The sequence below is a fragment of the Helicoverpa armigera genome, chromosome 21, assembly GCF_030705265.1.
Source record: "Helicoverpa armigera isolate CAAS_96S chromosome 21, ASM3070526v1, whole genome shotgun sequence".
In the NCBI taxonomy this organism is placed as follows: domain Eukaryota; kingdom Metazoa; phylum Arthropoda; class Insecta; order Lepidoptera; family Noctuidae; genus Helicoverpa; species Helicoverpa armigera.
In genome coordinates, this window is record NC_087140.1 from 23,514 (window position 1) to 50,023 (window position 26,510).

The 26,510-nt window shown below is 37.7% G+C and overlaps 1 protein-coding gene across 1 annotated transcript; it reads left to right on the top strand.

Moving 5' to 3' along the window:
• Positions 1 to 1,644: 1,644 nt before the first annotated feature.
• LOC110381094 (uncharacterized) lies at positions 1,645 to 26,333 on the top strand. Its single transcript, XM_064040208.1, is given in 35 exon segments — positions 1,645 to 2,034; positions 2,037 to 2,175; positions 2,499 to 2,649; positions 5,162 to 5,321; positions 6,033 to 6,299; positions 7,186 to 7,399; positions 7,675 to 7,828; positions 8,170 to 8,338; positions 8,679 to 8,846; positions 9,244 to 9,387; positions 10,145 to 10,244; positions 10,708 to 10,812; positions 11,131 to 11,253; positions 11,500 to 11,563; positions 11,640 to 12,935; positions 13,253 to 13,448; positions 13,686 to 13,829; positions 14,146 to 14,298; positions 16,704 to 16,776; positions 17,070 to 17,127; positions 17,478 to 17,544; positions 17,911 to 18,007; positions 18,336 to 18,353; positions 18,432 to 19,048; positions 19,623 to 19,662; positions 20,207 to 20,355; positions 21,786 to 21,959; positions 22,892 to 22,906; positions 23,614 to 23,685; positions 23,916 to 24,389; positions 25,100 to 25,152; positions 25,235 to 25,358; positions 25,502 to 25,554; positions 25,670 to 25,755; positions 26,079 to 26,333. Coding segments are annotated over 35 exon segments (6,231 nt in total). The 5' UTR covers positions 1,645 to 1,760; the 3' UTR covers positions 26,119 to 26,333.
• Positions 26,334 to 26,510: the final 177 nt, after the last annotated feature.

Genomic DNA, 26,510 nt, shown 5'->3' on the forward strand with positions numbered 1-26,510 from the left:
ACGCGAAAGTTTGTATGTATGGATGTATGGATGTTTGTTACTCTTTCACGCAAAAACTACTGAATGGATTTTAATGAAACTTTACAATAATATAGCTTATACATCAGAATAACACATAGGGTACAATTTGTAAACATATTGTTCGAAATACTAAACCTGCGCAGACGAAGTCGCGGGCACCAGCTAGTAATTAAATAAACAAACGTACCGGTACACATTTTCTCTATTTCCATTTTTACACAACAATATTTTTTATTTAGATTATACAGATACACGACCTCATTTAATTAATAAAAAGCTTTATGTCACGCTATTTCAATTAACCACAATTAATAAAACAAAACATTAGATAAAGTGAAAACAAAATCAAAACAAATAAATTCGAATTTGAAATCGATCTGTCATTTCAAAATTTTAAGTGTCATTATTTTGACAGATGATATATTTTTGCCCAAAAATATCACGTTCAAATTAAATGTCTACTTAATTAAATCACAATTGCTCTCTTTCGATAAGTAAAATCGTAAAAATTTCATGTCAAGACGATATGAAAATTTTTATGTAGACCAGTAACCGGGTTTTATGACTATGCAGATTCATTTTACAGCTTAGAGATTGTATAACATAAGAAGAAAACTCTTAAAAATGATCCCGAAATATCTGGCGGTAATGCTAAAATTCGATAAAACCTAAGCAAAACCAGATAATAAAAAGCAAATCAAATTCATTAGATAAATTGAACGATTTAAAAAGCCTTAACTTCACTTACATTTTCTTCAATTAATTCTTAATTGATTCATACACTTGAAAACCTTTGTGAGCACTCAAATCATTTGGACATCACCACTCACTAACACTGGTTATAATTCACTAGGACAGAACTAAAACCTGCATTATGTCGTTTGGATAGGTATAATTGCAAAAAAGATTATCTTTTCACGATATTTGAGGCAATGGAGTGAAGTTGATTTTGTAGCATTGCAGTGATCTGCGCATGTTGAACGTCTTGCGCAGAACTGTAAGAACGCGTACGGGGCAAGTTCATTTTAATTTTGTTATTGACAATTTTAAGTCAACGAACTTCGTCGGTATTGTTGAACTTTTGAATACTTATGTTGAATGCTGCAGCTCAATACTCACAATTACAGTGTACAATGAAACACGTACCAATTGTAAATAAATACTTCCTTTTTGCTATTTATGGATGCGTTCATACACAAAAGTTAGGTATTTCGCCTTGTCAAGTGTAGGTGAAACAGCACTTTTACCGAAGATTTGATACGATGCATACTCTAACAAATAAAACTCTTGGTTAAATATTTATACAAATAACAACAGTAGCCATTACTTTAAGGGACGTGTAGCGCCTAGTGGTTAACACATAGCAAGAACTCCCGTTCACAAATATCACTTATTTTGAAGGCGCTTGATTCAAACGGGTTGTTGTTATGGTGAGATTCCACCTAAATATTCGCACATAGACTGATGATTTGTACAACCCCAGTCAAGTCTCAATAAAAAGGAAACCACCTATGTGTCCAGTTAGGTAAAATACCTAGAAAAACATGAAACCTCTTTGTACGTGCTTTGTACTACAGTTTTCTTTTCTACTGGCCTATAACAAACAGAAGAAAAAATAACTGTCTTCTGACTGTCACCGTTTATTGTATGGATGTGGTTTTAAATATTCACAAAAATGTGTTTCGTCTACACAAAGACGAGAATTTTAGCAATAAAAGCTAAATAAAAAGCCATAAAACATGGCATTCTTCGCCCTTCTATGGAAGGCGCGAACTATAGAAAAATATAGACTCAACTATGAAAAAGAGAAGATCAATTCGATAATGGTGGGACCCACGCAGATGGAACAAACGTTGTCCCAGAGATGGCGACACTATCGACATGACACAAAAAAGCGAATATCAAGGACCTTCCAAAAATGGTATCCTGAGGGAAGTGGAGTCGCAAAGTTCTTCTTATACTTGAGAACAGATCAGACATTTCCCAATTTCCTGTTGAAAAGTGTGTTGGGATTTCTGGGGGCATAATACTGACGTATCTTTGTTTCATGTTCTTTGTGTTCCAACTGTCGATATCGTTGATACACGCGACTATTATGAGTTCCATTATTGGAGTGCTCTTGACTTTGGGCTTGGCTTTTAGCTATCGGATTAGGTACGTATCGTAAACTCGTTAAATTAACGTACATCGAGAAATACAGTAGAACTTTTTAGGACCTTCGAGGTAAACTATCAATGAGTACCTACCTAGATAAAACTTCACGGGTTGCTGTAAGTAAGCAGTAAACCCATTCTCTTTATATAAGTACGTTGATAACCAGTATTTCAGACCACCGTGTAGCTTAAATGCCACCATAGCCTGACACAAAAACAGTTCCAAAACACGATAAATTATTATTAATTTATTAACAAGGACCTCTATTTTCCTATTGTTTCTCAATGATTTTCTTATGTCCTCAATCATTCTTCTTCTTCCAGATGCCTAGTATTCCTGCTGATTCCTCAGTTTTTCTCCCGGGTTGGAAGGTACACCCTTACCTGTTACGCTCTGGTGCTGATCCTGACAGGTCCAGCTACCAATACACTGAAGAATTCCGAAGTGCTGTCGGAATCTATGGCTTGTAGTCAAGTGAGTTGAACATTATAGTTGCAGAATAATAACCTACATAAAATTTTATCTACCAGAGGTTTCTTACAAATCGGAGGGTTGTGTTTTTTGCCCTTATCAGCATCACCATCATCTACTGCCCTTACCCGAATTGTACCACTCTGGGGTCAGTGCAGCATGTTTTTTCCTTCTATATTCTTCTACCAGACACTATGTAACATTATTTCTAGCTAGATATTCAAGGGTCGTTCTCTTCCATGCATTATTCCGTGATTTACCTAATATGCTACTGCAGAAATTTGCAGTCAACAAATTTTGAAGATGACTTTTTATCGATGTCGACAATTTTTGCTCTTGTCACTTCACTATTTTCTATTGAATTTTCTGCTTAACTTGAGAGTGCATTTACGAGACATGTCAGCTTCAAAATAGTAATAAAAACTAAAATATCAGCCTTCTTCGTATGAGATTGGCAGTAAAGTAAAACTAAAACCTTGAAATATGATTTTTATAAGAGCCAAGTTGATATTGCCGTAAACCTCGAGACTTATAAGCAATTGCATTCTCTTGCATTTTTTGCAGTCTTTCCTCTTTATAATATATGTAGTATAGGTATGTAGGTATACATAGAAGTACAGATGTAGACTAACTGCTGTACCTACATGTTTTTTACTAGAAAGCCTCACCTGGAAATCTTTTCTCAGACTCTATATCTATCTTTAGGTATACCAAATAATATTTAAATCGGTTCGATCAGGTAATTTTGTCAAGAAAACTCAACAGACAAACGCGTTATTTCGCATTTATACCAAATAACAAAAGCGAATAACAAAATTTCCAATGCCGTGGTTCTTATAAAATATCAAAGGAACTCTTCAAAACCTCTTAGCTCGTGAAGCAAGTGAGCTTAAGATTCGTTCTTACTTCAGTTGCCCACTAATTACGGCTTTCAACTGGAGCATAAAGAAAATGTATAAAAATAGGTCAAATATAGAAGAAATTGATGTGACCTTCTGCCAAATTGTGGTTGTTATAAGTAAGGGGGTTGTTATTCGTAATTTAGGTTACACATGCTGAGAATGAATGGCGAAATAGTATTTTTTCGCAATTTGATTATGTTTTCCTTTTTTTTCGTATCAACCTCATTTCAGAAAGTATCAATTTTTTGAGAGAGCTCGTTTATTGGTTGACTGGCCTAGTGGGCAAAAGAACCATCCTCTCGAGTATGAGGGCGCGGGTTCGATTCCAGGTCAGGCAAGTACCAATGCAACTTTTCTAAGTTTGTATGTACTTTCTAAGTATATCTTAGACGCCAATGACTGTGTTTCGGATGGCACGTTAAACTGTAGGTCCCGGCTGTCATTGAACATCCTTGGCAGTCGTTACGGGTAGTCAGAAGCCAGTAAGTCTGACACCAGTCTAGCCAAGGGGTATTGGGTTGCCCGGGTAACTGGGTTGAGGGGTCAGATAGGGCAGTCGCTCCTTGTAAAGCACTGGTACTCAGCTACATCCGGTTAGACTGGAAGCCGACCCCAACGTAGTTTGGGAAAAAGGCTCGGAGGATGGATGGCCTTCATATTTTGATTTAAAAAACTACTTGCTTCCGTTATTTTAGCTTCTCATAGGAACTTAGCCGCGCACCCGAATGAAGGCAGCCTTAGATAGCCTCCCTCGAATATCGCACACTGATACTACCCTTGATATCGGTCTGGATAATTAAACTCTTCAGCAATTCAGCATTGTAATATTAATATAGATTAACTAACTCAGCTTTAATATTTCTATCAAAAGTTATGCAAAAAACCCTATATCTAAATATTATTGCTCAAACAATCTCTAGGCTCTCCAAAAATAGCTCTCCTAAAGCAAAAATCAATGTGACATTTTCTCATCTAAAATAACCCTAAGCCATTTAGTTTTTCGTCCGAAACGACAGATAACTCTATTATACCTAGGGTGTCGAGGTCGACAGACAAAATACCAATAAATTCTAGCACTTGCTTCAAAACTAGTAAACATGTCGGGTGTTTAGCCTCATAAGTCAAAATCTAGTCTGTAAAATAAAAATCGTTTAGATTTAAGTTTGATTTATATCGTCTGCTTGGCGGAATGGTTAGGAAATCGGAGTTATTTGCAGGTAAATATGGAGAAAGTTAAACTGTTTGTGATGTAGCAAAACTTTTTAGTTAAACTAGTGGGTACCTATACCATGAACCATGATTGAGTCTCGGCTGTGATTTGTTCATTTGCAGTCGTTACAGGTAGTCAGAAGTCGACATACAATCTTACCAAGGGTTCTCCAGGTAACTGAGTTGAGGGAGTAGAAATAGAAAACGTTTATTTTGCATAGGAGGTTAGATAGGTAGTCCATGTAAAACCCTTGGATTTATAGGTGCATCCCGTAAGACTATAGAGTAAACCAACCCCAACCTAATAGGAAAAAACATAGGATTAACATCACGACGTTTTATAAGAGAGATTTTTATACAGTTTCGTTTCATTTTAAACATTAACCACCTTTGTCCGACTTTAGGAGCAGATAAAAAACAGCGTCCACCAAATAAACGATTTCATGAAGAGGCCTTTCAACGCCCTGAAGGACTCCTTGAAGCTGATGGTAGACCGCCTGAAGATGATCACGGCGAGGGTTAAGGAGACGATCATCAGGATAGATAGACTGGTGTTGAGTGTTGGTAAGTTTTATATCATTGGTGGCTTCCACCTTTGTTACACACATTTGTTAACAATGAAAGATTTTTTTCTGACCGGATCAGTAGTTCCTGCGATTAGCGCGTTTAAACAGACGAGACTCTTTAGCTTTATAAAATACTAGCGATCCGCCCTGGCTTCGCACGGGTGCCATGCTATTAATTGATGTTATTATATGTACCTGAGCCAGCATCTTCAATCACTCTATTTATGTAGTTTGAAGATTTAAACATACATCGGGATAATATGGGGACAAAAAAAACGTCTTTGTTTTATACTATGTAGTGAAGTATTAGCTTCTTGTGCGATGTGATGATGCCTGCACGTGGAATGTTGTTGTGCATCTAAGTTGCCAAGTCAACAATAGCTCGCAATTCTAGTGAAAGAATTATGCGATCGATCTGCAGCTCATGTGTCCATTCTCATACATGAAATGATGGCTATTCAGATTATGTAAATACGCCATTTTTATTAGAATCAATCAGGGAAATAATTATTTTCTCATGGTGCTTTATAATACTCTTTCCTACACTTATACGCTACGGTATGGCATCATCCTCCGAGCCTTGATCCCAACTATGTGTAGGTAGGTAATTATGGTGAAATAAAAACACTCACTAGTTAGACGATTCCAAAAAGTTGGTTCCATAGAGAGAAGTCTAGAAACTCTTCAAAAAACCACATCTTCGTTTCAGTAAGCGTCATACATTCTTCCTTCGCTTGGTTGCAATCCGTCACCGATATTTGCAACGAGAATCTCGGAACTCCTTACGAGAGATGCCACAATGCTATGGCTGAAGGGATAGCAGACTGCGAGAAGACCTTAGGACCTGATATTTCGCAGATGTGCCACGTGGCGTATGTGGCACAAGCTGCTTGTTATTCAGTGAAACCTTTCGCGGCTTTCTGTTATGCAACCGATTTTGTATTGGATGAAGCCGTTTTGGTCGGTGTTAGGAAGAGTAAGTTGATTTGTGATTTTGTAGAATACAGTTTATTCAAATTGTTTGTTTGGTTGAAGTTTTGGATTCATCAGGCTTAGCTTAGATTAGCTATTGATTTTTGGCACGCGAATATTACCTAGACCTTTAATTAAAACTACTTTTACGGATTTTCGCGGTTAAATTAAATATTTTTTGATCTCAACGTTTCGAATCCTTTGCATAATATTTCTTAAATAATTTTGTAACCGCGATAATATCCGTAAAAGTAGTTTTATTTAAATTACATCTCAGCCGCTGCTTATACCAAAAAAGTTACGAATGCCCATTACTTACAATATTTCAGTTTAATCGCAGAGCTGAAGCAAGTCCATAGACCTACTCCAAAGTTACTGCAAAGTATTCATTCACACAATGAAAGCAGTAGATAGACAGATGTTGAGTCAGCTCTTCGCAAATTCATAGCATTCCATTCCAGCCGTACAAACCGTAACACAGTTTGGAATTTCCATTCAACGGCAATCAGAAATGTACTGCGATCAATTTAGCATTCAATATCTATCCTCAGCAATATACATACCTACGTTATTGTGTTCTATGATAATTAGCCAGATTAGCTGGTATTCAATGTAATTTAAAATTCTAGCTCTAGCTTGAGAGGCATTGTTATGTACTCTTTGTATTTATATCTGTCAGTTGTTTCACCGTCTTTCCGTACACACAATTCCGCGCAGCCGCAAAAATAAACTATACCTTTCCTCAATGAATTTGTTATCTAACTGAAATAAACTTTCATATCGGTAACCGGTCCTAAAATTGTCACCTGAAAGATACCTTACTTTCAACACATTTCTTACCCACACCATCAAACTTGACTTTCAACGATAACCTAGTTCCTATCTTCTAGAACTAAAGAACTTCTCGGAGCACATGCGAGCGATGTTCCACGTGGAAGTCCACATGAGTCACGCTTACTCCTTCAGCAGCAACACCAGCAGGTCTGCCAGTCAGGTCGCCGCTGGTATCGTCACGGAGATCAGGAACAGAGCTGATCCTCTGCTTACCTGGTTGTCTTGGAGCTCTTGTGTGACGAGCTTGTTCCTGCTGCTTATTATATTCAGGTTTGATAAATGTAGTATTTGTTCTACGTAGTAAATCTTTTCAAGCATACGTTTTGATGAGTCTCGAACCAATTTAAGTACATATGTATGATCCTCTTTCAGTAAGTTTGAGATAGACAATCAAATACAATACTAAAAACTGAAATTCTATAATAGCCAAAGAATAAAGCTAAAATGATAGTAATTTGCATTTTTTTTCGTGGAAATCAATTTTTCAGTATAATAAAGTGTGAACAATTTTTTATTCAAGCTTATAAATAAAGTCGTATTTTCAGAGCAAAATACTACCAACACATGTATGAGACCCGCTCGAGATTTGACAATCGTTATGTAACCAAAGAGTTACAAGAATTAGATCTGAAAAGGCAGCGTCAAGGCAGAGAAACGGTCCTGCCTTTGAACAGACGAGAACGTGCCAAATATATCACAGTAAGATTACTTTATCTTCATCATCACCCTTTTTATTTAAACACTGCAGATCACAACCCTATTCATATACAAAGAAGGAATGAACATTAATCAACACACTTACTTAATTCGGGTTGGCGATTACAGACGTTCAAATACAGGATTCCTCAGGATGTGTTTCACCATCACCTTCGTCATTGGTGTTAATCTACTTAGGAAATACAAATCCTTATTTAGAAAAAGATACTTAGTATTGCCCTTGCCTGACTTGAAATCCGATCCGCACACTCTAACACATGCTTATTTTATTTAAAATTTTGGGTACATAGACGACCTTATAATCCTACAATAAATTTTTGCAGACAACGTCTTTCCGTCTCGTGGCTTCAGAGAAGGTCTATCTGAATCGTTCAGCAGTGTTCATGGCTATAACTACCTTCAAGCTACTGATACATATGGTGGCTGACTACAGTTTGTATTGGGTGTTGATGACCATACGTTACCATGGGAGGTACCACACTGATATGATGCGTAAGTTTGTGTATTTTCATGAAGATCAATCAAATTTTTGCAAAAAAAATATTTTAGAAAGAGCCTCAATTCTGTGCTCAAAGCAAGATTGAGTAAGGAGTTTCCTCCAAAAATCCCAACCACAAGTTAGTCATTTCCCTATAAAAATCATGATGTCGAGATGATGTCGTCATTAAATCGAAGATATCCAAGACACCACCACAGTAAATGGTATCAATTCAAATCCTCTCTTCAAATTTTTGCTGTGCCCATCAGTGTCCATAATTGTGACTATCATTAAATATTTTCCAACTGATGTACATTATGGAATGCAATAAACGATATGATATGATATTTACAGCGGGTATGCCCCACACAGGTGCTCATGTGACTGGCACTGGCTTCGTGGCTAGACTGTTCAAGTCTATAATAGGTGTTCTAGATATACCACTGAAGTTCACACCACCTTCTCCTATATCGTGCTTGCCGGATCCTTATCCGCCTGATTTGAGGAGGTATACTCAAATTGGTAAGTCTGTCTTCTTTATTTAACTTGAAATAAGTATGAGGGTTAGGTGAACGAGTTTCAATATGCAAAAAGCTAAAGATTTTTTTGTATTCCCAAATATTGAGAGACCCAAAGTTTGAGCCATGCGAATGTCAATTTTTGTATAATATATAGATAGAGGAAGATGACTTCATGTGAAGAGCTTTGTGTTTGTACGATTTCATAAGGCTTAATAAAAACTTATTTCACGTTGTCTTTCATGTTATAATTATCTCCCGCCAGCGGTTTCTGCCATTAAGTAGCCATATAAATGGGTATCTATATATATATGAGGATATAACACTAAACGATATGTTCTATTTTCCTAGTTTCGTCTCTTAAGTTTGTGTTTTGACTCTTCTTTCTCTTCTTCCACTAGGAGTCCTAATCTTTCTACTATGGTTCTTCGCTCTATTCGAACCATATGGGCTGCGACTACGTCACCTGATCATGGGACACTATAGACCCGAGCGTGCCAAAGCTAGAGCTACATGGCTGTATAACCATATCTTGAGGACACGAGGTATGGTATAATATATTCTACGTTCCCATGGTTCTATTTGCGTCCTGAGGGAACTCGTAGCCTGATAGTAGTGCCTGGTAAAGAAGCGTTAACAATTTTAAGCTCTAGACTGTCTGTGTCTGTGTAGGAAATTTCGTTTAAGTCAGTTCAGCAGTTCTTAAGTTTAATTTTGCTTTTGCATTTAATATTTTCGTTTTACTATAAAATGAGGGATAATACCTTAAAATAGTGGATGAAACCGCGGGAAACAGCCAGTTTCTAATAATTGGAGACCCGACGAAAATCCTTTGAAACCTGTGAAGTGTGAAATCGGTCGAGGGCTCACGAGGGTGAATAACTTCAAAGACAGAAGTACTTACACAACTTTTGTTTCAAACTCTTGTACCTATATTTTTATTGATTCCCACGTTGAGCTCCAGATTTCGAGTTTGATTCCCGGGTCGGGGTGAAATCGCTTTGTGGGTTTTAAAAACTTTCACAAAGTAGCCTGGAGCCTGAAAGTTGGTGATTGATTCACCCGTGCATCGTAGAGCACGTAAATGTCGGTCCTGCTTGTGATCTCTCTCCGGTGGTGTCGGATTGCCGCCCCATCGCGCTATGAGAGTGTAGGAATAGTGAGTGCACTTGTGCAAATACTTATGCACATAATATGGCTGGCTTGGTTGGCTAATCTCCTTATATGAGAACAGCCGCCATGGCCGATAATCGGCTAGGACGACATCATTGATTCTCTTAACACACCTGGAGTGATTTTCAGCCAGCTTCATGAAGTTTGCCAGAAGGAAACTGCATCGTGAGTACAAGTATACGTCGGAGGCTTCACTTACGTTCCGACAGTGGGTCACTCGCCGTGTACCGTAAGTTTTAACAATATTTAATTATTTGCGCAGATACAGTTAAAAAATATATTCTCTTGTGCATGTGCTCGATGCACGATACTCAGTACTGACAGCACCGGTAGCGACGGCAAAAGCTCGTCGATGCACATCCGTACATGAGTGACATTTTTACGTTAGTAGGGACCTTCATAATTTTACAACTTCATTCTGTGGCAGGTGGCTTAATTAAGGAAAAGAGGGATTTATTTCCTGAAAAGAACAAAACAGACCCCATGTGCCCTGTGCTTACTCCCTTATATACTCTCTCGATGTACTCCGTTATCTATTGCCCCTATGTACATACTAACTACTACCTCTATGTATCTACTTCCTGCACCTAGGTGTAGACGCTCTTCGGTCTTAACTCCTAACAAACATACTGAAACTAGCCTGCTTGTAATCAAAACGTTTCTTTAAAGAATTGATAACAATTAGGATTTAGTTTTCAGTGCCTCAGATGTTTGCTCGGATTGGGTCCAAGTGAAGACCATTGCTTGTTGTGCGGAACTACAGCTTCTTCCAGCGATCCTGACTCTCGATTAACGAAGTGAGGATTCATCATTTTCCTCGAAAGCTTTTCTCTAACTACATTGGATCGGATTCCAGTCTAAAAGGGTGCTGTTAAGTACGAGTGTTTTACATGGAGCGACTGCCTATCTGACCTTCTCTCAATCCAGCTCATTCAAAACGATATACCTTGATAAAGACTGCCAAAGATATTCAAATGACAGCTGAGTTGACAATGATTACCGTGTTTGTAGTGAAACTAAACTTACTTGTAGTGGTACCTACGTCAAACAAAGTATTATCTTTATTATAATTTCACTGAGGTGCTGTTTTCTAGAATGTATCTTGTTTTTTATAGGTGCGAAACCCCGGGCTGCCCAGGTACATTCTGCATAAGTTGTTTCACAGACATTGGTGAACTGTGTACCATCTGCCTATCACCCGCTGATTATGGTGACCTCAGTGATGTCAGTTTCGAAAAGTAAGTTAAAACACATACATAAAACCGACTTCAATAATAAAGTACCAAAAACCTTCTCCTATGTCTGACAAATAGCAGGCTGAAACCGCATAAAAATCAGCTCTGCCAAACGCGAGACGAATTTACATTCATACTCATAAAATTGAGAATCATATTTTTATCTCAGTTCAAAATGATGGGACAGGGAAAATGACATGATAACAATTTTGAGAATATTGAGTTTAATTTACAAATGTTTATCCTTAGAGGTTCTACAGACGATGATAGTGACAGCGATGCTGGAATTTATGACGATAGACACTCTTTAAATGTAAGTCAATTTAACGACAAACTTAATGATAAAATATTAACAGTGAGAATAAACAAAGCTCTTTTGCAAATTACAGGCCATGTATATGAGTGATAGCAGTCATTCCACAAAATCTTCTAGCAGCGAACACAACAGTAGATGGCATTATTTTACTAGAAGTGGAAATAAAACAGGGCCTTTTGACGCAATTGCCTTATTACATGCCAATAAGTATGAAAGAGACATTATCACAAACTATTTCCTTAAACAGTACAGAACCATGAAAAGTAATATGAAAATACGTTGTTGGGATAAAAAGTATACTCTGGATTGGGTCACGAAACACACTTCTGAAATTTTGTATGAAGAATTAGAAGCTGAAGAAAATTATCACTCTTATTCAATTGAACAAATTGCTGAATTTGATAAAGTAGCCAATAGAACAAAATCTGTCGGTGTTAATACTGATAGAAATCGCGGTGTCATATTAAACATGTTACTCAATAACTTTCGTACACGAAAACTAAAGACGAGTAGGAATAAAAAGAAAAAAGATAAACCAAATCAGAAACAATACACAAAGTTATCTCACACTGAAAATGTAAAGAGACCTAATGTAAAGACCCATACCCACCAGGTATTAGAATACAATATCTTGAATGTTCATGTCAAATCGTTGTTAACATCTAAATCGTTAAATGGTCACAATTTGGCAATACGGCAAAGAAATTTGAAAAGCATTGTAAGAGGCAAGAAAGATACCACAAGAAAAGATAAACAGAAAGTGTACGAAGAACTAAAAGGTGTCATTAAAGCAATCAGACAATTTCTTAAATGTAATGACGGTAATGATGAATCCAATCAAAACAACGAAGTTACTCCAAATAATAATCCTATTGAAGAAAATCTCGATGCTACTAAACCTATAGACAACACTGGCATTGACGAAAAGAATAATAAAAAGAAAGACTCCAAGAAAGATAGCTTGAAAAAACCAAAAAAATCGAAAGATTTGAATAAATCTAAAACAAAGAACTCGCGCTATAGAATAGCTGCATTTCACACGTTCTTCTCGAACCATTGGAATAATTTTAAATGCGCTATAATGCCTTGCACTGCCCAGAACAGATCAGACAGTCCCATATCGAAAGAGAAAAAAAATCATAAACGAAGAAAAAAACGGAAAGATAGCATTGACTTGCATGAAACGGACGTAGAAGAATGTTTTGCGAGAAAGGATATTAAACATACAAGAAACCTTAGAATATCAGCATTTTTAGCTGAATGGGAATGGACCAAAAGGGATTATAGGAAAGATAAGGAATGTGAAGGAAATGATGATTCTTTTTTCTTTACCGATGGCCCTCCAATAACGACCAATAAGATCATCGGTGTAAGTTTGGCTCAATCCAAATATAAATAAAACTAGCTGCTGACAGAGGTTTCACCCGCGTCCCGTGAGAACTACTCCAAGTGCCCTGAAGCCTTTGTAAAATATAGCCTATAGTAGTCTATATGCCTCGACGAGTGGGCTATCTATTCCGGAAATATATTTTTCAAATCGAACCAGTTTATGAGATTAGTAGGTTCAAACAAAAAAGTTAAAATCTTGATGCCATGCTTCGTCGTACGTCGTCATAATAATATGTCGTTATTTCGGATTAGTCGGAACTGTCAATATTTTCAACTATTGATACTTAGTTTTTCCAGATGGTTCAACTAAAAAATTTGCCATTTCAATGGCGGGAGGCACCGCACGCGCAAAGGAACGGTCCCAAAATAAAAATTGTTCAGCAAGATAAAAAAGAAAAGCCAGAGAAACTAGATAAAAAGGACAAAAAGGCCCCATGTCCCATCACACACCAGTCCGACAAATATTTAAAGATATTCACGCCTCTACCCAAACGTGAGTAAAAATCTATTCTGTAACGTTTGACTTTGGGACCTCTTAAAATCGTTAGTCTCGAATCCCTTTGCTTTATTTATTGCTATAACTTGCTAAGTGTCCATGTCCGAAATCCGTCCGAAATTAAGCAGGCACTCAAAATAAAGGTCTCCCAAACATATAATTTAATTTTTTATGATCTCGTATAAATTTTCAATTTACTTTTTTCAATTACAAATTAATATTTTTTTCATCTAGATAAACCGGATAAACCTAAAAAGGATAAAAAGAATAAAAAAGAAAAAAAAGACAAAAAGGACAAAAAAGATATAATAAAAGCTCCATGTCCCATCACACACCAGTCCGACAAATATTTGAAGATATTTACGCCTTTTTCAAAACGTGAGTAAAAAGCACTTTTTCCCAACATGGCAAACAATGATTATGAAAAAATATCATCATCATCTCAGCCATAGAACGTCCACTGCTGACCATAGGCCTCCCCCTTATATAGATAGTTAGATACCTGTTGGAGGCGACCTGCATCCAGCGTCTTCTGGCGACCTTTATGAGGTCGTCTGTCCACCTTGTTGGTGGACGTCCTACGCTGCGCTCACTAGTCCGTGGTCTCCATTCCACCACTTTTCGACCCCATCGGCCATCTGCTTTGAAAAAATATCCTCATCTGATTTTGTCATAATAATATTGCATTATGTAGTTGCAGAAAAGGTCTGCAGCAAGAAAACTGTAGAAAAAGTTCGCAACAAAGTGAGCATCGTGCCAACGCCACCTTCTCTACCACATTCCAGTTTCTTGCACAAAATGATGAGTTCCTTGAACCTTGCTCGAGACAAAAGTTTTCCTAGAGATGGTAAGAACTACTTGAAAATGTAACTACTTTTACGGATTTTATCGCGGCAATATTAATAATTTTTAAGCCCGACGTTTCGGATCCTTTACATCTAGCATCCATGCTTATCCGTGAAAGTAGTTTTATTTTGATTAAATGTAATATTGGCGTAAGTGTCAGAAATCAATAAACTACACTCGGGAGCAATAAAATCGCACACCCCGAATTTTAACAAAAAAAGCTGGATTTTCTTATTATAATTGTTAAAAAATTATTAAATTTCAATGGATACTTAAAGATTATTTCATTACCTTTCCAACGATACCACTAAAGTGCATGTAAGATGCTTAGAAGGATCTTTCAGGAGATAAAATGAAACTTGCATGTAAAGTTGTGATTATTGCATTTAGCGGACAAGACATTGAATTGAAACAAATCAATAAATTTTCAATAAAATCTTTATTAATATGGAGTGTTACCCCCTCTAGCTCTAATTACGGCTCTTAAACGGTTTTTCATCGACCGTATTAACTTTATTATGAACTCTTGTGGTATACCGTTCCACTCTTCTTCAATGGCTGATTGCAGCGCTTGGAGATGTGTGGGAGCTGGACTTCTTGCTCGAACACGCCTTTTCAGCTCATCCCATACATGCTCGATAGGATTGAGATCAGGACTACGAGCTGGCCACTCCATCACGTTAATACTGACGTCTTCCAAGTAATCGCGAACTGTCCTAGCAACATGTGGCCTGGCATTATCATGCATAAGTAGGAATTCTTCCCCCATAAGCCACGAAATCGGCCTAACATGATGTTCGAGGACTTCTTCCACGTATCGCTGGGCTGTTAATCCTCTCGATCTAGGGCCAGAATTGGCCCCAGTAATGAAGACAATGTCGGTTTTAGAATCGAGCATTATGCCACCCCAAAACATACACGATCCACCGCCATAAGCGACACGTTCGCTAATGCAGCATTGTGAAAATCGCTCTGATGACCTTCTATAGACTCTTGAGCGTCCATCGTGGCCATGTAAAGTCATTCTACACTCATCGGAAAACATAACTGCCCTCCACTGATCGAACGTCCAATTTAAATGCTCTCGAGCAAATTGAAGCCGGGCTTGTCGGTGGGCTGTGGTCAATTTCGGACTATTTGCGGGTCGATGAGCACTCAACCCAGCTTCAGACAATCGTCTTCTGACCGTCCACCGACTTATGCTGACATTGCGTACTTCTCGCTTCTTCGCGTTGTCCTAGCTCAACCGCGTTCAGATGTCGATTTCGCAAAGATCTTGTCACTAGAAAGCGGTCATCACGGTCTGATGTAGTACGATGGCGGCCTGATCCTGGTCGCCGAACATAGCCTCCAGTTTCTCAAAATCTCTGGTACACACGTCGAACTGAATATCGACTTAAATTCAACTGTCGAGCGACTTGACTTTGATTTTGCCCAGCTTCCAATAAGGCTATAACTTGAGCAGCCTCTGCAGGTGTCGTGTCCATGTTTTTCAAAGTTTTCCGTATGTATTCACAAGAGGGGTTATCACGTTAGAACTCAGTGCACAAATGATTTAAAAAAACCTTTTATACCTGCGAGAAGGGGCGCAAGTAGTGCCTACCTGAAACGAGTTAATTCGAGGAATTTTGTTGTTTTGATGTTTTTGCGCGTAACTTCCAGGAAAATGAATTTCTTTTTACATGACATTTTAAACAAAGTGTGTATTTTTATTAAAAATACCTTTCATTTACTTAAACCAATGAGTTTTAAGAATATCCACTGTTTTTGGTCAAAATCTAGGGTGTGCGATTTTATTGCTCTCAAGTGTACTTAAATACTTCAAAACATACCTAATACATAAATTGTAGGTCTTGTCAAATCATTTCACCATTTCAAATTTAAGTGCGAAATATATTTTCTGCTTCCATTCCTCTTTATCTGTTGTCATAACTGCCTCGTTAGTCTAGCTGTCGAATTAGCGACTGATATGCACTAGGTCTTTGGTGCGAGTTCCGGGTCAGACCGAAATCACTTTGTGGGTTTTAGAAGCTTTCAGAAAGCAGCCTGGAATTCGGAAGTTGGTAATTGATACACCCGTGCATCGGAGAGCACGTTAGTGTCGCGTCCTGCGCCTGATCTCTCTACAGTCGTATCGGATTTTGTCCCGTCGGGCTATGAGAGTAAGGGAATAGTGAGTTTACCTGTGTCTACGCAAATGTATGAGCACTATAATATGTCCTGCACAGTTGGCTTGGCTGAACAGCCGCAGCCGCCGTGACCGATTAATCATCATCATCGTCAGTCGGCATACTAACATCCACTCCCTTCTTATTTATGTCCTCTTATAAGTACCAATCTATCTTTTCCTTGGTCTCCACCTCTTCGTCCATCTACATTTGACACAAAGATGTTTTTCTTTTACAGAAACTTCAATTTGCTTATCGAAACGAGCTAGTTTCTATCGGCAGTTCACTAAAGAACTGACTCAAAACTCTGAGTAAGTGGAATTAAATCATGTCCATCGTTTATTTTATATTTATACATACATGTTACTAATGAAAATGTCGAGATATTTAATTATATACTTTTTAACGACGCCAAAAATTATTAAAAGACCCCTCCCGCTGTGGGTTAGCAGTGGTGAGGGAGTGTCAGACTTTTGTGTTCCGTCGTAGGCCTTTTATATACCAGAGCCGCGGTAACTTATATTTACTTTTATTTATATACCTTTAGATTAGGGTGATTATTTATTATTTACGATGGTAATCAATTGATTGTATTGGTTTTCAGCGTCATGGCCACTGACATGTTATTCAAAAATGAAAATTTCTCAAATGATTTTGCAGAGGTAAAAACAATATGATTCATCAACAAAATTTTTGCAGCTGAATTTTCACGAAAAAAGCAGAATAAATAAAACCATTTATTGGTAGTTCTTTTATTGATTTCACAACAAATTTTTCTACATTTTTAAATATAAAATTCAAAAACAAAAAAGTATAAGAAAATAGATGGCCACCGATATCAGGCATAGGGTCCAAGGTACCGGTGGTTAGGGTCCCAGAGACAGAAACCTCCTCACAATACGCGCTCACAATATATCAAGGAGTATGTACTGCCTTCTGAATCAGTCCCTTGATGCCTAACGGGAAACCATTTATTTGTTATTAGTAGTATATAGGATGATATCTTTTCTAGGACCCCTCCGAGTTCATTGCGACTTCCAAATTTGCATTTAGCGACAACTTACTGGGATCAGAATTAAGTGAGTATACCTTAATTATGTACCTTCGAAATTGTGTTTAAATATTTTTTTAATTTTAATTCGTAGAATTTATGCCTCCATAGACTGGGTTATATTTTTTAGAACTCTGCAACAAAACTCTTCGAGCCCCCATAGAATGTCTTTTAGCTAAGACAACGGATCCCTTTAAAATGGATGTTACCAACAGGCTTTATGGCTTGGGTTTTGGTACATCAAAACTGAACCAGAAACTGGTTAACAATCAGTACTAAAACTTGTGAGACAAGACCTCTTCTCATACTTAGAACAAAAGATTCTGAAACCCAGAATACGCCAAAGCAGGCCTATGGGAAGTTTAACAACCAATGCATTTTACCTCCTCCACAGTCATTTCTCGATGTTCCAAAACTAAGAAGAAGGTTTCCAAACGCTGCAAATGTGGGGCTTACGATGATCTGCAGAAGAAATGGGCTCATGTCAAACAGTAAGTATATGAAATACTCCTGCAAAAAAATTGGCGTTAAGGCTGCATTCAAACCAAACTGCAAAAGTGAATGTGTATGAAAATACAATAACCTGTGTAACGTTTGCTCATATTCGGCGGCTGACATCCAGTATGGTTTGAACATAGCCTTAATGCTTTACGTTTAGCATTCTTTATTTGTTGTCTCACTATCTTTACGTTTCATTCATATTGTCTTTCAAGAAATCCATCTATTGCTTGTTTTGGTTTACAAAATTACACACCATCTTCATCAGTTTTTTTTTATATCATTTTTTATTTTCGTACAAAATTTGTATTTGTTTTACAGATGTTTATCGGAGTCAGGGTAAGCACTTTAATCATGTGTGTAGTATTTTTATGGCGCTGAATTACAAATTTATATTACCACATAACATTTATCTAGGTGCAAAAACCCACTCGGGTTGATGAAGAATTTCTGCTCCTCCTTATTTGGTCCGTCTTGTACCATCGAAACTTGTCCAAATAAAAAGAAAAAATGCAAAGAAAGAAAGCCAAAACCGCCAAAACCGCCGAAACCGCCGAAACCGAGGAAACCAAAAAGACCTAAGAAGACGTGTGAAATGAGAAAAACTTGTGTTACACAAACAGAAAGATCATGCAGACCTGCGAAGCCAGAGGCCGTTCAAACTCAGTGTTGTAGAGACAATGAGACACAATTAGATGACTCAGAAATAGAAAGGGAAGCTGAAGAACAAAGGTTACAGAGGGAAAGGGAGGAAGAAGAGCGGAGGTTAGAGAGGGAGAGGCAAGAGTTTGAGAGGGAGAGGCAGAGGTTACAAAGGGAGAAGGAGAGGTGTGAGAGGGAGAAGGAGTTAGAAAAATGGAGGGCAGAAGAACAGAGGCTATTAGACCAGAAGATAGAAGAACAGAAAAAAAAGCTTGACAATCTTGAAAAGAGAAGTTCTGTCTGTGTAGCAGAAAGGCAAGACCTTAAAGAGTGTTTTAAGAGAGAACGGGAGAAAATGATGGCAGAACTCAGGGAGACAATGGCTAAAAAAGGTTAGCGTTTTGATATAGAAAGCATAGGGTGAGTTGCACCATTTATCTATAACGATATCCAGACGAGAAATTATCGCCCATTGATCAAATCGACGATGGTTCGTATCGTTATAGAAAAATGGTGTCTACCGACTGTTAAGTTCATTCAGTAATCCGATTTTCCTGAGAGTACAATATTTTTTGTAAAATAAATGTAAATCCTTATACCTATAGTGATCATTTAGTTAATGATATCAGCTTACCCTCAAATAATATACTACGATGAGAAAAGTTACGCAGACGTTCGTTAAGTGTTGTGGAAATTTTTGTATGGAGGAAAAGTTTCCATAAACACGTGACTAATGTCTTTTTACACGCTTATATATTAGCTTCACTTGTGACTATGTATGTGAGAAAATCTTGGAATCTTAATTTGACCCACTTCCCGGCCTTCGATTGGGATCAAATTTTGCACACGCTCCGAGTTCTGATGACAATACTACATGACTAGCTAAGAAACGTTACAAAAAGCATGTTTATTTTTTTAACTATCTCTTTTTAATTTGTTTATTGTATTATTTTTCATTGTTTCTAGTGAGCATTGGAATGCATGCTATACCTGAGACTACAACCGGGTTAGTACATCCATAGATATATTTCTATTTTATTACCTACAGTCAGTAAGGTTACTTCTTGCTGACTGTAGGTACTCACGTATTCCCATAAGGATCATCCATTATTTGTCCATTCAATATGCCGCCTATTTGCACAAAGCTCCATTAAAATTAAAGCTTCATTAAAATCTGTTGCACTTTTTATCTTGTTGACAAAGCCTTAAAAAATTATGTAAGAAAATCAAAAGTCAGTAAAAACCGTAAAGAGATTCCTGTACAAAGTTTTTTATGTCCAGAGAAATAAAAAGCCTTTAGAGCACGGGACGAGTCAACCAGCCCCATATATAGTTATCTCGTTCGCATTAGGACCAATTATTCCGAGTATTTCTTAGACTGATTGAACAGAAATCTAGGAAAAATATGTCTGCTCGTCCCTAACCTCTGACATACTCCCACAAGTAATATTATTTCCAGCTTTATCATCTTTCACATGAACTCTTCCATTATTTCTTTGCTTGTCGAAAAAGTAATCTAATAAACTTGCGTGCACGATTTTTTATTTAAGGGGCTGTCAAGCTGGTGACTGCCCCAATAAGTTCTGCAATAAGGAAAGTCAGTACGATAAGACAGATGCAAAGCAAGCAAGGAAGAGGAAACCAATCAGAAAAGCAAGTCCTAGGAGCAAAGCCGTTGGATCCCTGAAGTGTCTTTGCAGTAAATCCAATTACTTCTGTACAGACGCGAGCACATCAAGCTACTATAATCTTTCAAACTTTTATAGGTTCTCAACTTACGAGTATCTCTAAAAGGTTCAATGTTGAAAAAGGGTGAAGGGAAACATCTCGAGGAAACTTGGACTATAAAGTCTGAAATCACCGACCCGCATTGAGCAAACCTGGTGACTAACGCTCAATCCTTCTCCGTGTGAGAGGAGGCCTGTGCCCAGCAGTTGGACGATAAAAATGCTGTTTCTGTTGATTTGGTTTTATTTTTAGTACGGTTGATGTGCTGGGGTCTACTTCAATAACTATCTACATATTACGTATACTTACAAACTGTGTTGCTTTAATGTACATAGCTCTGCACTATATAGTTCCTTCACGTATATAGTGCACATAAAAGTTGGACGCAGTAAGATGAAGTGCGACACTAGACCCCTTGATTCAGGCGCAGAAAGTCACAACAACTGGAGTCTGGAGGTCATTTAAGGCGAGATAAAGTAGGACAAAGTTTCATTCCTCACTCTCATATTCTTCTTACTTCGGTCAACTTCGCGAGAACTGTAGAGGAGGCATAACAGTTTTATGCTCATGGAGAAGAAAATGACGAGCGAAGATGTCTTATAGGAAAATCTCCTAAGAAAGTAGCGCGCCAAAATGCGGATGGTCGGTGGACGAGGAATGTTACTTTCTCCGCCCTTATACGCCTTCTTTGGAACCCACAATTTTTTTAATCGGTACCCAAAATCATTGACAGACGTGTCAAAGGACCTTAAAACCTCGTTAGCTCACTCGTAACTGATCGTTTTGGTAATGCCAAAATTACGTATTTGACCTAGAAAAAGACGCCTGACCTACCTGTCTTATGCGATTTCCGCTCATCTTTCCTGCCTCCGTAGTTATGCCAAATGCGCAAACGACTGTGCACTACAGTATGTCCCGCCCTGATGTGTAGTTTTTGAACAGTTGCCGTGGCCGTAGGTATAGGTCTAGAAGACATGTGGGTTACGCCGTTTGACTATAACGATAACCAAACCATTGCCTTGAAATTCCTCACTCATTGGTCAAATCGGGGTTTTGGCAACTGATACTGCATATTGTCCTATACTGTAATATAAATAATTACATTGTATACAAATTTATATAACAAAAACAATGTTTAAGGTTCTTCTAACCTACAGACAGACATGCGTTGCTGGGGAGTTTGTTGCGCCACTTCTTCCCAGCAAAAACACATAGCAAGTGGTGAATGGCGTGCGTTTCGGGGGCTGTCTTTTCTAAATTCCTGACGTTCAAAAAGCGCTGTCTTGCAGCCAAGTTTTAATAAACTATTTTTGATTTAATAGCGGTTCGGTTATCGTTATAGTTGAAAGGTGTAACTCTCCATAAATATGTACCTTACTTATGAGATATCTTCATGACCAGATGCGTCGGCGCAAAGCAGCGCTACTAGGGGAGCACAACTATGCACTTGTGCAACCCAGCACTCGGCAACTGATTTGGATATTACGACCACAGCCGTCATGGTTAGCTCCGGTAATTTCTACGGGATGAGTGACTCGAAAACTCGAATGGCCAATAAGAAGATTCAACATAGACGTAAGATGTGTTTAAATTCTTTGTTAGGTGTAAGTGTAAAAGATTGAGTGAGAAAGATTAATGCTCAATCCTTCTCCGTGTGAGAGGAGGCCTGTGCCCAGCAGTGGGACAATAAAAAGGCTGTAATGAGGGTTTTCTCTCCTTTTTCTGCCACCGGGTGGCGCCACGTATGCGTCTGGTCCAAACAGCTGTCAAAAAGTATGGAATTGTAGGTGCCGAACTTATTGTTTCTTGAAATTCTGTTATATTGGAAGTGTTATTGATTTCATGATGGACTACGGTCAGAAAAAGGTTTCCGAACTAAAACTTGAGCCGCCCAGAAAGAGGGGTGCAAAAGTCACTGGTAGTAAGGAAAAGCACATTGAAAGGTAGATAACGTAATGTACTAGAATTTGTTTACACAATATGATTTAGTTTTTTATCCACTCAACCACAGTTATTTGTGTTTTAGTGAGTTGTAGATGATTAATATACTTTTAAAAGGTAAAGATAAGCGCTTTGACAGGGACCTGGACCTGACGCCTCGGTGCTGCCACCTCGTGTACACCATTTTAGAAAACCCTCATTGCAAAAGTAGATTTTTTGCTGTCAGATCTTTTTGCCAGTTAATAACCGGAATGAATAGAAGTTAAATCACACAACTGAGTATAGGATAGGTTACTATTCGTAGTAAAAGTTGCAGTAGTCACAAACGGCTGGGTCTCGGGTTCGATTCCTGGGTCTTGTTAAAATCAATTTGAGTTTTAGAAACTTTTAAAAACCAGCCTGGATTACAATCCCACTTTATAGGCCGTATGGTAGATTTGAGAAAACTGGCTCTAGGGCTTGTTATGTGATTAAACCTACAAACCAATTTAATACTCTGCTGCTTTTTGGGTGTTGAATGCATAAAGAATATTCTTTAAGGTTGATATAATGTTTTGTATTTACAGAGATGGCACATAAAGGTACGCATTATCCTAACCGCAAGCTTTATGCAAAGAAAAGAATTGGTAATCACACAAAAACTTATATTTAGGGTTTAGGGTTTTTTAGGGTTCCGTACCCCGAAAGGGAAAAACCGGCCAAGTGCGAGTCGGACTCGCGCTAAGGGTTTCCGTACCCCTTAAAATATATACTATCAGAAGTTGTTGCTACAGAGAACAGAAATACATCATCTGTGAAAATTTCAGCTGTCTAGCTATTATGTTCATGAGATACAGTCCCTTGACAGACGGACGGACAGATGGACAGCGAAGTCTATGTAACAGGGTCCCGTTTTACCCTTTGGGTACGGAACCCTAAAAACGGAACCCTTGTAGAATCACTTTGTTGTCCGTCCATCTGAATGTCTGTCAGTCAAGACCCTTTTTCTCAGGAGCTCGTGGGGGTTTCAAGCTGGAATATATTACAAATACTGCTGTCCCCTGGAGATGGAACTTCTAAGCCAACGCAATAAAAGATACAGCCGTTTTTAACTTACTTACCCCTTTCGTAATGAACAGGTACGTACGGAACCCTCGGTACGCGAGTCTCACTCGCACTTGACCGGTTTTTTTACAATTAGTTTGTGAATTTTTACAATAAGGTAGTAATGTACCTATTCAATTATATATTTTAACATAATTTATTGTAAATTACATCATATTTTCCTATTATTTTCTTTTTGATTTAGATTCTGACACCAATGTGCTAATAGACCGAAGTGAAAAATTATCCCTCGAAAGCAGCCTATGTGTGTTAAAACGTAAGTTATTTTCTGAAGAAAAGAAATCAAAACCTGTAACCATGAAGTTTGCAAATATTTACGTTGGAGAAAATCTTATCTCCTCTACCCAGACCCCAACCCATTTTTTTTACCCACGACGGAACGGAGCAGGTATATTTAATCATCATCAAATGCCTCCTCCCGCTGTGGTTTAGCAGCGGTGAGGGAATGTAATCTAAGTATTTATTTAAAACGAGATTTATTTACAGCTAGCGATACAGTAGAAGATGCTATTGAAGACAGCTACATGCTAACAGAAACTATAACTGATGATACTTCATACGGCTCCATTTCATACAGAAGCGATGAAACCAAAACAGATACGACCATTTGTAGCCTAGCAGCCGTCGACTACGATGATTCACCAAGACGAAGAAAATTCAGGGTAAAAGTCGTTACCAAAACCAACCAAGCGACACTTACAGATAAAACCAGACTTTGTGATACAGGCACCATCACTAATGACTGGTGGAGCCCTCTAGTTGAAAGAAGAGGCAATGATGAAATACTTCTAGAAAAGAAGCAAGGGTACAATACTATTGAGAAGAAAGATTTGAAAGACATGAAGGAGTTGAAAGAGTCGAAAGAGTTGAAGGAAGTTAAGAGGAAGAGGAAGAATTGTGGAGTGACTACGGACGGTAGGATTGTTACTTTTAGAAGCAGGACACAGATTATACCGGCCGGTGAGCAATGTACACCTTATAAAATAATTTATACATCTGACTGACCATCCCCTACAAAATAATTCAATCAATCAGGTACACAGAATAGAATAGAATAATGTATTTGCCATAAACATGTGTATACATACATACACACGCAGGTGCATGTATGTAAGATGGTACAATTAAATATGTGCTTAAAAACATGTTTGCCATTTGCCATGGCATGCAAATATTTGCAAAATTAATTATAAACTAAAACATTAAAATCTTGCCAATACTCCATAATTTTGCATTTGTCAGTTTTAGGTAACCCAGTGCAAAGATAAATAAACTTCCTTAAATACATTTCAGTATGCTTCATTCTGTATTGTAAAGCTACACACAAATAAATCCCTTCAAAATGAAATTTAGAACAAAATTTGCAAAAATCTCTCGTACACATGGCGCTAATTAGGACTGCGTTCTGGAGTCTATTTTAAGACATAAGTGAGTCTAAACACAGGGTCTAAATGACTGGATCTTACGCAGTTTAGTGACCTTGCTTATAAACGCTAAATGGAATGAACTAGGCAGTTATGTCGCTAAACCTTTACTTCTTTATTCAATCTCAGAAATAAAACGATAGCTTGGACGAGAACAATCAAAGATTCTTTACAAATAATGTTGGCTTGATGTTTTGAATTATATACATATTTTACATTGTGATGAGACAAGTTTTCCCTCTACAGGTCTACTCCCTGGAATGAATGACATCATGTCACCATCTCGGTACCTTTTAGAGGTAAGATAATTATTATCATCGATATACCTAACGAAAAATAAGAATTTGAGGTGCCTTCCGAAACTGATTAAAATGTTTTCAGAGTCAGAAATACTACAACGAACTATTCGCCTACAACTTCCGGATACCTCAAGGGGACTATTTCGCTCAGATGCCGAAATATCAGGACAGAGAGAAGGCCAGATCGCCTTTGGGAAGCCGGAGAAGTGAGTTTGAACTTTCTTCCCGCATCCTGAGTAATCTTCTTTCCGGACCCGGATAAAAAGTAGCCTATGCCCTTTTAAGACTCCAGACTTTGTACTAAAATTGGTTTATTCTAGTAAATATCTCATTGCTTGTAATTTCACAGATCACCATCGCAAAACGAAGAGGCTCGATGAATGCTACTCTCCTAGACGACAGGTAACCGCAAAATTCAATTCAATATCGACGATCTCTTAATTTTGGATTGCCCTGATTCCTCGACGTTTTTATTTCCTCGCTTTCAATTCCCAATTTCTTATTTTATCGTTAACAGGTGTCCCCACGGAAACGTCATACAGAGTCCACTAAGACATCTGATTCTCCTCGCCGAAGACCCTACGCTCATTGCTACTCCAACAGGTATCAACATTTTTATTTCTTTCTTCTTCTATTTACTCTGCATTTTCACCCAAAAAAGGCATCTAACCCCATATTAGAATAATTCATTTATCAAAATCTGTATGCTTCTTTTAAAATCACAGTTAACGAATTTTCTCAATAGGTCATTTTACCGAAAGTACTAATGGTGTGTTGTGCCATTTCACTAAAGTTCCAATCCATTTTCAGCTGTCTTATTTGGCGATTTGACCAATAGGTTGCAAGTATATGGCTGGTTATAGTTTGGTTATCGTTATAGTTAAATGGTGCAATTTTAATTATTTTCTCCTTTTTTTATTTTCCAGGCATTACGTAAAATATAATTCTCCCAGAAAATTAATATAGTAGTACTAAGAAGATAGAAACGAGCACGAAAAATAAAGCAAACTTCACGAAACTAATGGAAAAGGAAAATATTATTCCTTTCAAAATATTCAGTAAAATAACAAAGTTTTTTATACTTATTATCCAAGTGTGTTGGTAATGTCAGTTGTCTGGTATTGTTCTAAATTATGCTGTGATTATGATTATGTACTTATTTTTGGATGACAAGTAAAGTTTTTTTTTCGCTATTTTCGGGCTTTGATTTGAATTTTCCCAATTGTAGTTTTATAAAGTTGATGGCTTTCTCATCATTAACTCCACCCTATTAATTATTATATAGGTACCCTAGTCATACAATCAGTCGCAGACAGACCTATTAAAATTAAAGCTTCATTAAATGTATGTATAGCTTT